This window comes from Pseudophryne corroboree, chromosome 1 (genome assembly GCF_028390025.1).
Source record: "Pseudophryne corroboree isolate aPseCor3 chromosome 1, aPseCor3.hap2, whole genome shotgun sequence".
NCBI classification, from domain to species: Eukaryota; Metazoa; Chordata; class Amphibia; order Anura; family Myobatrachidae; genus Pseudophryne; species Pseudophryne corroboree.
The window spans coordinates 303831109-303844715 of record NC_086444.1 but is presented as its reverse complement, the minus strand read 5'-3'; the positions used below and the strand labels follow the sequence as shown (position 1 = coordinate 303844715).

The window sequence follows — 13607 nt, the reverse complement described above, 5'->3', positions numbered from 1 at the left end:
ATCGGCGGCTGAAGACTCCGGTCTTCATTAAGGTAGCGCACAGCACTGCAGCTGTGCGCCATTGCTCCCTATGCACACCACATACTCCGGTCACTGATGGGTGCAGGGCGCTGGGGGGGGGCGCCCTGGGCTGCAATTAGAGTACCTTACATTGGCAAACAGCACATAATATAGTCTAATAAACTATATATGTGCAAAAATCCCCTGCCATAATATTAATATAAGAGCGGGAGAAGCCCACCGAGAAGGGGGCCGGGCTATCTCCCTCAGCACACTGGCGCCATTTCCTCTTCACAGCTCCGCTGGAAGACAGCTCCCCAGGCTCTCCCCTGCAGTTTCCAGGCTCAAAGGGTAAAAAAGAGAGGGGGGGCACTAAATTTAGGCGCAAACTGTATTTGTATAGCTGCTATAGGGAAAATCACTTTGTGTTAGTGTAAATCCCTGATTATATAGCGCTGTGGTGTGTGCTGGCATACTCTCCCTCTATCTCCCCAAAGGACTTTGTGGGGTCCTGTCCTCAGTCAGAGCATTCCCTGTGTGTGTGTGCGGTGTGTCGGTACGGCTGTGTCGACATGTTTGATGAGGAGGCTTATGTGGAGGCGGAGCAAGTGCCGATAAGTGTGATGTCACCCCCTGCGGGGTCGACACCAGAGTGGATGGATATGTGGAAGGTTTTACACGACAGTGTCAACTCCTTACATAAAAGGTTCGATGACATAACAGCTGTGGGACAGCCGGCTTCTCAGCCAGTGCCTGCCCAGGCGTCTCAAAGGCCATCAGGGGCTCAAAAACGCCCGCTACCTCAGATGGCAGACACAGATGTCGACACGGAGTCTGACTCCAGTGTCGACGAGGACGAGACTAATGTACATTGCACTAGGGCCATCCGTTGCATGATTACGGCAATGAAAAATGTGTTGCACATTTCTGACATTAACCCAGGTACCACTAAAAAGGGTATTATGTTTGGGGAGAAAAAGCAACCAGTGGTTTTTCCCCCATCAGATGAGTTGAATGAAGTGTGTGAAGAAGCATGGGCTTCCCCCGATAAGAAACTAGTGATTTCTAAAAAGTTACTGATGGCGTACCCTTTCCCGCCATAGGACAGGTTACGTTGGGAGACATCCCCGAGGGTGAATAAAGCGCTCACACGCTTGTCAAAAAAGGTGGCACTGCCGTCTCAGGATACGGCCGCCTTAAAGGAGCCTGCGGATAGAAAGCAGGAGGCTATCCTGAAGTCTGTATATACACACTCAGGTACTATACTGAGACCTGCTATTGCTTCAGCATGGATGTGCAGTGCTGCAGCAGCGTGGTCTGATTCCCTGTCGGATAACATTGATTCCCTTGACAGGGACACTATATTGCTAACCATAGAGCATATTAAAGACGTAGTCTTATATATGAGAGATGCACAGAGGGATATTTGCCGGCTGGCATCTAGAATTAATGCAATGTCCATTTCTGCCAGGAGAGTATTATGGACTCGGCAGTGGACAGGTGATGCGGATTCTAAAAGGCCCATGGAGGTTTTGCCTTACAAGGGTGAGGAATTGTTTGGGGATGGTCTCTCGGACCTCGTTTCCACAGCAACAGCTGGGAAGTCGACATTTTTACCTCAGGTTCCCTCACAGCCTAAGAAAGCACCGTATTATCAGGTACAGTCCTTTCGGCCCCAGAAAGGCAAGCGGGTTAAAGGCGCGTCCTTTCTGCCCAGAGGCAGGGGTAGAGAGAAAAAGCTGCACCATACAGCCAGTTCCCAAGAACAAAAATCCTCCCCTGCTTCCACTAAATCCACCGCATGACGCTGGGGCTCCACTGGTGGAGCCAGGTGCGCTGGGGGCCCGTCTCCGGAACTTCAGTGACCGGTGGGTTCGCTCACAGGTGGATCCCTGGGTTCTACAAGTGGTATCTCAGGGATACAAGCTGGAATTCGAGACGTCTCCCCCTCGCCGTTACCTCAAATCAGCCTTGCTAGCTACTCCCCAGGACAGGGAGGTAGTGCTGGCGGCAATTCACAAGCTGTACCTCCAGCAGGTGATAATAAAAGTTCCCCTCCTTCAACAGGGACGGGGTTACTATTCCACAATGTTAGTGGTACCGAAACCAGACGGTTCGGTGAGACCCATTCTAAATTTGAAATCCTTGAACACTTATATAAGGAAGTTCAAGTTCAAAATGGAATCGCTCAGGGCGGTTATTGCAAGCCTGGAAGAGGGGGATTACATGGTATCACTGGACATCAAGGATGCTTACCTACATGTCCCCATTTACCCACCTCACCAGGTGTACCTCCGTTTTGTGGTACAGGACTGCCATTACCAATTCCAGACGTTGCCGTTTGGTCTGTCCACGGCACAGAGGGTATTTACCAAAGTAATGGCCGAAATGATGATACTCGTTCGAAAGAAGGGAGTTATAATTATCCCGTACTTGGACGATCTCCTTATAAAGGCGAGGTCCAGGGAGCAGTTGTTGGTCGGAGTAGCACTATCTCAGGAAGTGCTACAACAGCACGGCTGGATTCTGAATATTCCAAAGTCGCAGCTGGTTCCTACGACGCGTCTGCTGTTCCTGGGTATGATTCTGGACACAGAACAGAAGAAGGTGTTTCTCCCGGAGGAGAAGGCCAAGGAGTTGTCATCTCTGGTCAGAGACCTCCTGAAAACAAAACAGGTGTCGGTGCATCACTGCACGCGAGTCCTGGGAAAGATGGTAGCTTCTTACGAGGCAATTCCATTCGGCAGGTTCCATGCAAGGATCTTTCAGTGGGATCTGTTAGACAAGTGGTCCGGATCGCATCTTCAGATGCATCGGCTGATCACCCTGTCCCCGAGGGCCAGGGTGTCTCTGCTGTGGTGGCTGCAGAGTGCTCATCTTCTCGAGGGCCGCAGATTCGGCATACAGGACTGGGTCCTGGTGACCACGGATGCAAGCCTCCGAGGTTGGGGGGCAGTCACTCAGGGAAGAAACTTCCAAGGACAATGGTCGAGTCAGGAGGCTTCCCTACACATAAATATTCTGAAACTAAGGGCCATTTACAATGCCCTAAGTCAGGCAAGACCCCTGCTTCAAAACCAGCCGGTGCTGATTCAGTCAGACAACATCATGGCGGTCGCCCATGTAAACCGACAGGGCGGCACAAGAAGCAGGATGGCGATGGCAGAAGCCACAAGGATTCTCCGATGGGCGGAAAATCACGTGATAGCACTGTCAGCAGTGTTCATTCCGGGAGTGGACAACTGGGAAGCAGACTTCCTCAGCAGGCACGACCGCCACCCGGGAGAGTGGGGACTTCATCCAGAAGTCTTCCAGCTGATTGTAAATCGTTGGGAAAGGCCACAGGTGGACATGATGGCGTCCCGCCTCAACAAAAAGCTAAAAAGATATTGCGCCAGGTCAAGGGACCCTCAGGCGATAGCTGTGGACGCTCTAGTGACACCGTGGGTGTACCAGTCGGTTTATGTGTTCCCTCCTCTTCCTCTCATACCAAAGGTGCTGAGGATAATAAGAAAGAGAGGAGTAAGAACTATACTCATCGTTCCGGATTGGCCAAGAAGGACTTGGTACCCGGAACTACAAGAAATGATCTCAGAGGACCCTTGGCCTCTGCCTCTCAGGCAGGACCTGCTACAGCAGGGGCCCTGTCTGTTCCAAGACTTACCGCGGCTGCGTTTGACGGCATGGCGGTTGAACGCCGGATCCTGATGGAAAAGGGCATTCCGGTTGAAGTCATTCCTACGCTGATAAAAGCTAGGAAGGATGTGACAGCAAAACATTATCACCGCATATGGCGAAAATATGTTGCTTGGTGTGAGGCTATGAAGGCCCCCACAGAAGAATTTCAGCTGGGTCGATTTCTGCACTTCCTACAGTCAGGAGTGACTATGGGCCTAAAATTGGGATCCATTAAAGTCCAGATTTCGGCCCTGTCTATTTTCTTTCAAAAAGAACTGGCTTCACTGCCTGAAGTTCAGACGTTTGTTAAGGGAGTGCTGCATATTCAGCCCCCTTTTGTGCCCCCAGTGGCACCTTGGGATCTCAACGTTATGTTGGATTTCCTAAAATCACATTGGTTTGAGCCACTTCAGACCGTGGAATTAAAATATCTCACGTGGAAAGTGGTCATGCTTTTGGCCTGCTTTGTCCTGTAAAAGCCCCTATCTGATCTTCCATATGGACAGAGCAGAATTGAGGACTCGTCACCAATTTCTCCCTAAGGTGGTATCAGCGTTTCATTTGAACCAACCTATTGTGGTGCCTGCGGCTACTCGGGACTTGGAGGCTTCCAAGTTGCTGGACGTAGTCCGGGCCCTGAAAATCTATGTTTCCAGGACGGCTAGAGTCAGAAAGACTGACTCGCTGTTTATGCTGCATGCACCCAACAAGCTGGGTGCTCCTGCTTCTAAGCAGACTATTGCTCGCTGGATCTGCTCCACGATTCAACTTGCACATTCTGCGGCTGGACTGCCACATCCTAAATAAATAAAAGCCCATTCCACGAGGAAGGTGGGCTCTTCTTGGGCGGCTGCCCGAGGGGTCTCGGCTTTACAACTTTGCCGAGCTGCTACCTGGTCGGGATCAAACACGTTTGCAAAATTCTACAAGTTTGATACCCTGGCCGAGGAGGACCTTGAGTTTGCTCATTCGGTGCTGCAGAGTCATCCGCACTCTCCCGCCCATTTGGGAGCTTTGGTATAATCCCCATGGTCCTTACGGAGTTCCCAGCATCCACTAGGACGTCAGAGAAAATAAGAATTTACTCACCGGTAATTCTATTTCTCGTAGTCCGTAGTGGATGCTGGGCGCCCGTCCCAAGTGCGGATTGTCTGCAATACTTGTATATAGTTATTGCTTAACTAAAGGGTTATTGTTATGAGCCATCTGTTCAGTGAGGCTCAGTTGTTATTCATACTGTTAACTGGGTATAGTTATCATGAGTTGTACGGTGTGATTGGTGTGGCTGGTATGAGTCTTACCCGGGATTCCAAATCCTTTCCTTGTAGTGTCAGCTCTTCCGGGCACAGTTTCCGTAACTGAGGTCTGGAGGAGGGGCATAGAGGGAGGAGCCAGTGCACACCAGTAGTCCTAATTCTATCTTAGAGTGCCCAGTCTCCTGCGGAGCCCATCTATTCCCCATGGTCCTTACGGAGTTCCCAGCATCCACTACGGACTACGAGAAATAGAATTACCGGTGAGTAAATTCTTATTTTTTTTGTTTTGTTTTTTCAGTTATCTTTATAATTAGCAACTGTTATGCTATATTTGTAAATGTAACCTGCTGAAACCACTATCTGTTGGTATCTGTTTGCATTTGTGATCCCATGAATAAAAATTAGAAGAAAAAAAAGAAACAACTTAACCGGGCTCCCACCTGCCTGTCTTCCAGGCAGTGTGTTCCACCGTCATGCTGAAGGCTTTGAGGAAGCAGACCCTGAGGCCTGTTCCTGAGAACCTGCAGCTGTGGGTTTTCTGGGCTTACTTCTAATTCCTTTGAAGGCTGTAGAAGAACCCTTGGATCTGCCCTTGAATTTAGCCGTCCGAAGGAACTGCAGAGTTGGAGCAGAGTAGGCTTTCCTAGTCGGGGTAGCTGCAGAAGGAAGGTATGTAGACTTACCCGCCGTAGCCTTGGATATCAGCTTAACCAGTTTATCCCCGAACAGGACCTTTCCAGTGAAAGCCAGATTTTCCACTCCTTTCCTGGAGTCCGCATCCGCAGTCCACTGGCGTAGCCACAATCCCTTGCGTGCTGGCACTGCCATGGCATTGGTGCGTGCATTGAGCACACCAATTTCTTTTATGGCTTCCACCATAAAGTTAGCAGAGTCCTGGATATGCTGTAGGAGTAAAATAATATCATCCCTGGTTAAGGAATGTAAACCATCAATTGACCATTTAGCGATGGCCCTAGTGATCCATGCACAAGCAATATTGGGTCTCTGGGCCACCTCCGCCACTGTGTATAATGATTTGGGAGTGGTCTCAATCTTGCGGTCAGCAGCGTCTTTTAAGGACGCAGTCCCGGGAACCAGTAAGACTATCTGGACACCGATGCGTCCACAATCGGCGGGTTCTCCCATTTCTTCCTATCATCTAATGGAAAGGGAAAAGAAGAAATCAACCTTTTAGGCATCTGAAATTTCTTGTCAGGGTTTACCCAAGCCAAAGAGGCATTCAGTTCCTTTGAAGCGGGAAAAGTAGGTGAGGATTTCTTTTTAGTATTAAAATAAGATTTCTCCTCTACCTCCTCTGTCCTGTGAGGAATGTGCAGGACAGTTCTGATAGCCTCAATGAGGGCCTGAATGCCCTGTGACAGGACAGCATCCCCCCACTCGCATCCACTTCACCCTCCTCTGGATCTGATGTATCAGGATAAGTATCATCCTGCATGATATGGGCCAGAGTACGCTTTTGTGGGCAAATGGCGAGGGCTTGAGACGCAGGCATGTGAGCTGAATATTTATTTATCAGGTCATCCATAGACTGCCGTAAGAATTGTGTCTCCTCATTATGAGACAGTTTAGTGAAAATATTAAAAATCATCCCTTTTATGGAAGCTAACCATGGGGGTTCAGCCCCACTGGACTGGGAGTGAGCACTATCCTGGGTACAGGGTAGTGAGTCCCCTGGGGATGAGAGAATTCCACTGTACAAGAAACACAGTCCCTGGACATGATTTTGAAGGGACAGCCACACACACACACAGACACCAGGTGAAAACACAGTATATGTAAGCAGGGTCTTCAGAGAGACACAGAAGTCAGAGCCAGCCACACAGCGCTCCTTTAGCAAAAGTGAAACTTAGCTGGGTCACAAGAACTAAGACCTCAGTAGTTCTTATAGTCTTAACACTACTCCCCCCCCCCCCTTCACTAAGAGCCCCAGGTACCGCTGAGGAGACTTGGAGTCCTTGTGGAGGAGCTGCGCTTCCCTGTGAATGCTGCCTGTATGAGCTGCAGAGGGAAAATGGCGCCGGAGAGCTGTAGGATCCGTTCTGAGTGAATCCCCGCCCCCTGAAATTACACGCGGTTTCCTGCATTTATTATACTGGCCTGAGGTAATATAATGTCCAACCAAGTGGTAAAATCCCTGTTAGATAGTTGTGGCCAGTGTGGCTATCAATGGTGGCTCAGCACGACCCTCACAGTGGTACACACTGCAGTGTGTGCCTTCCGAGCCCCCTAGAGCGCAGCCTGTACTCAGAGCTGCGCTCCCACCCTTGTGCCGCCATTCCTGCCGGTGACCCGCTAACCAGGAAGCTGGCGCTGTACTCACCACTCTTCTGTATTCAGCCTCTGTTAGTGGGTGGCGGCGTGCTGCGGGAGGGTACGCTGCGCCGTGGTGTGGCTTGCGAATGGCTCCCTCAGGAGCTCAGTGTCCTGTCAGCAGAGAAACGGGATCATTAACTCTAAGGAAGTTGGGCCGTTCTCCCCCTTAAATCCCACGAAGTAGTCAGGCTGCTGCCAAAACAGACCTGACTGAAAAAAACAAAACATTTAAAATAAAGGTGGAAAACTCTTCAGGAGCTCTCCAAAGCGTGACCGGCTCCTCCTGGTACATTTTTTAAACCGAGTCTGGTAGGAGGGGCATAGAGGGAGGAGCCAGCCCACACTATTGATTTCTTAAAGTGCCCATGGCTCCTAGTGGACCCGTCTATACCCCATGGTACTAATGTGGACCCCAGTATCCTCTAGGACGTAAGAGAAATCACTTTGGGATTTCTTTATCAATCACCAGTTGCCGTAAACAAAATTGCGACTTTATATGCTGTAGACAAACTGTCCGAAATCGGTGGATTAATATACCCATTTTACCTTTGTTCCCAGACTGCCCTGATCAGTGTCACTGACATGAAGTGGCTGGGAAGGGTCAGAGGGGTGGGTCTAATTAATCCACTTCTACATTTCAGGACTGTCAGGTAATGTTGTTCTATCGGCTATCTTGTAGGTGCAATGAGCCTGAACCGCGCAGTAAAGTTTCCCTATAATCTCTGCCCAGCTACTAGCCTACATTTAGCAAATGGTTGATGCCTGGCTGTTACTAAACCTTAGGCAAGGGGTGGGGAACCTTTTTTCTACCGAGGGCCATTTGGATATTTATAAAATCCTTCGGGGGCCATACAAAAATTCTCAACGTAAAAAATTACCCTGCCCCCCAGTAGGTCTGCCCCTTAGAGGTACAGTGTGTGCGCGCCGGAGGCGCGCACGCGCCAAAAAAATGGGTGTGGCCAGTTAAAATGGGACGTGATACACATATGCCCCCAATAGTGCGGTGCCAGATCCACAATTGCCCCCACAGTGCCAGGTATACAAATGCCCCCACAGTGCCAGGTATACAAATGCCCCCCACAGTTCCAGGTATACAAATGCCCCTCACAGTGCCAGATATACAGATGCCCCCACAGTGCCAGGTATACAAATGCCCCCCACAGTGCCAGGTATACAAATGCCCCCCACAGTGCCAGGTATACAGATGACCCCACAGTGCCAGGTATACAAATGCCCCCCACAGTGCCAGGTATACAGATGCCCCCACAGTGCCAGGTATGCAGATGCCCCCACAGTGCCAGGTATACAAATGCCCCCCACAGTGCCAGGTATGCAGATGCCCCCACAGTGCCAGGTATGCAGATGCCCCCACAATGCCAGGTATACAGATGACCCCACAGTGCAGGTATACAAATGCCCCCCACAGTGCCAGGTATACAGATGCCCCCACAGTGCCAGGTATGCAGATGCCCTCCCCCCTCCCCTCCGTGCTGCTTACCGTGAGACACGGAGGAGAGCGCGGCTGTCGGGTGGGAGCGGCGGCGCCGTGTAGTACTTCAAACCAGCCGCCGGTTCGAGAGCCAATCAGAGCTCGCGGACCGGCAGCCGCGGCACCTGATTGGCTGCCGGTCCGCGAGCTCTGATTGGCTCACGGACCGGCGGCTGGTTTGCAGTACTACACGCCGCCGCTCCCACTCGACAGCCGCGCTCTACTCCCTGTCTCCCTGTTCTCGTTCTGACAGCTGAGACACGCTGCCGCCGGACTGAGCGGCAGCGTGTCTCACTGACACCAGCTGGTGGGCCGGCTCATTGCCTTAGGCAATGAGATGAGTGGAAGAGGAGGTGACCAGGGTGGCTGGGATGGCTCAGATTGAGATGAAGGTGTAAACCTGTCAGGAAGTAGACTGTATGGGTGGTCTTCAGTATGCCGGCGGTCGGGCTCCCGGCGACCAGCATACCGGCGCCGGGAGCCCGACAGCCGGCATACCGACACTTATTCTCCCTTGTGGGGGTCCACGACCCCCCTGGAGGGAGAATAAAATAGTGTGGCGCCCGTAGCGCGGCGAGCGCAGCGAGCCCGCAAGGGGCTCATTTGCGCTCGCCACACTGTCGGTAAGCCGGCGGTTGGGCTCCCGGCGCCGGTATGCTGGTCGCCGGGAGCCCGACCGCCGGCATATCGTAGTGAACCCGACTGTATAATGGGGTTAGAATGCTTCTCTGTAGAGTCCAGGTGTTTCTTCTTGCCTCAAACATTTTTCTTTTCAATTCTAGAAATAAAAAGTCAGGGAATATATCAGCAAAAGGTAACAAATGAAAAGCTTCAGAAATAATTTTTCACTCTCCCTACTAATCTGTATAATCTTTGCCTAACACAGCTTTGCATGGCGTTCACATGCAGATGTTCCATAGGGCCACAAGAGGGATTGTGATATGTAGGTTGGGTGCTAGAATTTTATGGAGTACATAAATGGGCTGTCTACTTCGGAGTATCTACCCTCTTCATGTACTCCCCATTCACAGCGAACAAATAGGGAAATCCCTGCCCTGGGTGCTTCACCATTACCTGCGGCTAAGAGCTGCTGCTCACAGGGCAGGAAGACTCAGTCCTGTATGATTCAGTAGAATGTAATAAAGGTGCTTTATTAGTGCTAGATGGATTGCATGATCCTGCAATGGACACTGCAGCAGCTGGCTGCATACGGTGAGTTACAGCTGCAGGTAGCAGATCATGTTACGAGGGAGGGACCTCCACGATTTGCTACATGGAAGGGAAGGTATAAAAAGTGGAACCATTTTCTGTACGATTGGGAGGCAGCAGTTTTGTTGATCTAAAATAATATTCATCTTATCCAGAGCCGGCACCATCAGAAGTGCTCCCCTCTCACATTGCACCCCCATCCAACTGTTAACTTTAAGCAGGTGGAAAGTGGAGTGCCATAGTCTCTCCTCCTCGGACTGGGAGTGTGGCCCTTAGTTGTAACATCAGAGCTAAGCACCACACTTTCTGGGGGTGATTCAGACCTGATTGCTGGGCTGCTAACTTTGCTGTCCTGCATTCAGATAGTCGCCGCCCAAGGGGGAGTGTAAATATGCTGTGCAAGTGTGCAATCACATGTGTACGCCGAGCTGCAAAAGTCCAGTATGTGCAGTCTCTGCGCAGCTCAGGACTTACTCCTTCAGTGTGATGAGAACAGGCTGATCGGGGATGGAATGGGCATCAGACACCCTCCCTGAAAACGCTTGGGAACGCCTGCGTTTTTCTGGACACTCCCTGTAAACAGCCAGTTACCAGCCACAAACGGCCTCTTCCTGTCAATCACCCTGCGATCGCCCGTGCAAATGAAAATTTTCGCACCAGCCTGTCGCTGACCGGCAATGCCCGTTGTTGTTGGCGGCCAACGCGCGTGCGCATTTTGGTATATACACATGCGCAGTCTATTGCTGATCGCCCGCTGTGTGAAAACGCACAGCAGCGATCAGGTCTGAATCATCCTCTCTGTGTAACACTGACATGGAAGAGAAGCTGCTGGCTACTTCTCCTTGTCAGTAAGTAAGAAAAAAAAAGTGAAGGATCAAAGGCAACAACAACAATTTCACCAGGATATGTACAATCCACATTATACAATAAATCATATAATAAAAATTATACAATCCATGTGGTCCTTATCGTCTGTACTGGAGCCAAATTTCTTCCTCGCAGTTATTTGGGTTATTCAAAAGGGACCACATAATGAAAGCAAGAAACAAAAAACAAAACAAACAATGTGTAGTATAACTTTAAGTTTTTAGTCTTATAATCATATCCATGTGTTCGGAAATAGAAAGATGGTGATGTAACGTCAATAAGTATAGAATCTCACCACCGCTGGAAATATATTGAGAACGTACCAACACACGTAAAGGTACCTTTTCACCAGAAGCTTTAATGACCAAACAAAGATATAATCTCAGAATTTGATTAGGCGTACCCAACTCACTTGTAAATGAAGTGGGTTCCACGCATCAAGGTTCTTTAGACACGAATTCCACACCAGTGGAAACCAAAAGAACATTTATTCCAAAAGAAACTTTCCATAAAATGTCGTAAGACAAAATATGTTTCAAATTGTCCAAATACAGAGCTATGTTTCCCAAAGATGATGGAAAGGCAAAAAATATAATGAAAGTCCATATAACAGGTAAGAAAGTTTCTCCTTGTCAGTGGCCAACGCTCTGTGTGGGGATCACAGCGGTATTAGAAACACTGGATGAGATACACCATGTTACTCATGCAGTTTTTGTATGTTTGTTTGTTTGTTTTTCTGAGCATTTTTAGAACGATTGTCGGTATCATTCAAACACATATAATGTAAACATATTGCATACACAAATAGTGCATAATCAGCTGCTTAACATCAAAAGCATCAGAGCAAAATAAAATCAAACACAGTTAAGTATTGACATGAAACAACAACAATTGCACAGAAACAGAATCCGACACAGAAAAAAAGAGTAGAAAGAAAAAAGAGCATGGAATAAAATAGAGGGCAGGAAGAAGAGAGTAAGGAAGAGAGAGGCAGGAGAGAGGAACATGCAGATACTAAATCATTCAGAGCCAGAAGAGAAAGGAAAAGGAAGCCCCTGAGGGGGTACCCCGTCCAAAACGTACTGATTATTGGCACCGTGAGATAGGAACTCGTTTTGTGACTGGTTCCCAGTGAATTACTAGACTTAATTAACAGGGAGATTGATTGAGTCCTCAAAATATCTGTGCCTCCACTGAGTGTAGGGTAAAACGTCTGAGGGTAAGAGAGAGGTCATTGTACAGAGGCGTTTGATACACTACTGTAATTGTACATTGGCATCCCAATCTGTCATGTTCTAGTACAGATGGGAGTGATATAGTGTATGTTCTACATTCCACATTTAGGTTGTATTACATTTTATGGCAGCAATCATCTTAAACAAAGGAAATGTTGCTGATATGAAAGTGGTCTCTGGGGTCAGCTCGGAACACTTGTTACAGGTGTGTGAATAATTCATGAAGATTAGGCCTCTAAGTCAGTACATAAATTCCACTGACAAGAAATCGTATATCTCCGGTGTATATGCTTACATAAAATGGCTCTATACAAACATGAAACTACGAGATCAGAGAAGAGACATGTTTTGGAAACATCTTAACTATATGGACCTAATATTGAAGATGGTGTAAATTTTCTCTTCCGTAATATATGTGGGAAAGATGAATAATCTCATTTAAATACTTTGGAACTCTGCATTATGTTTTGTTAATAAGACATCCATTCAAGCTCTAGCCCTGCTTGCTGTTCTGCCACGTCTGTTGCCACTTTTATCCTAGCACTTATCTCCTGATAACGCAGCTTGTGATTTGCGGTGAAATCCTGAGACGCATGTTTAGGGAGTAAGTATTTAGCATACTCATATCTTTGTTTCATTCACAGGATACAAGGCAGCGACGAAAGTCTGAGAGAGAGCGACTTGCAGGAGTTGGGCGGGGACGAGGTTCTTTCATGAGTGTATTTGGCCAGAGATGTCATGGCTTGGGTACATCATCTATGACTAGGATGTGTGTAGATGAATACCCCATGTGTAAACTAAACAGTGCATGCTACTTGCTCAAAGAACACCTTATGTTGCTGCATGCGCTAAAGACCTTGTCCTGCCTTGGGTTGTTAAGTCGTAAAATGTGATTGATTTTGTAATGGGCTCACTCTTTCAGAGGACTTCTGGGGACCTATCCAGAGAAGGTGCTTGTTTTGTACAATGCAAAAAAAAGAAACTAAAAATCAATTTAAGTGACTTGTAGCATATGTATTAATGATGCCAAATACTACACACATACAGTGCACACATCTAATGCTTTCAGGGCACTAACATTTTACAGACGGTAGACGATCCATTCATGCTCTGTAGGCCCTATTGGAGCGAGCACTGATTGGACTACTACTACTGATTGGACTATTTAGGTGAGCTTGGCTAATCCTTGTTTTCAAGGCCTTGACTCAGCCAGAGAGTTTAGATTTGAAGAATTGACAGTTCCACGATTAGCCAGATGTTTTGTAAGCCTGAAATCACTGGTCTGCTGCTCGTCATTGAGTATATCAAGCAGCTAGGGCCAGTGAAGACGTGTGACTACTTTTTAAATGGTATGAAAGCAGTAATTACTGCAGGTTTATTTGGCTTTTGTGCCATTAGTATTTTAGGAGAATACCAGCAGCAATGTGGTTGTAACGCCACCAGGGGGAGTGCTGCATTATCTTATACGTTCACCTTCATTTTATGTTGTTCCATTGTCCATTGTCAATACCACCATTAGACTTGTACATTTCTTTCCAT

The 13607-nt window shown here is 48.4% G+C and overlaps 1 protein-coding gene across 2 annotated transcripts in view; it reads left to right on the top strand.

The window, feature by feature from the left end:
- CAMKK2 (calcium/calmodulin dependent protein kinase kinase 2) overlaps positions 1-13070 on the top strand; it is a 160974-nt gene extending 147904 nt beyond the window's left edge. Inside the window, exons 16-17 of one of the 2 annotated variants that reach the window (XM_063964424.1) lie at positions 9540-9571; positions 12713-13070. In XM_063964424.1, the coding sequence (XP_063820494.1) occupies positions 9540-9571; positions 12713-12738 (58 nt within the window). In that variant the 3' untranslated portion in view covers positions 12739-13070. The remainder of the gene's footprint in view (positions 1-9539; positions 9572-12712) is intronic. The other variant, XM_063964423.1, reaches the window with a different exon arrangement.
- Positions 13071-13607: the final 537 nt, after the last annotated feature.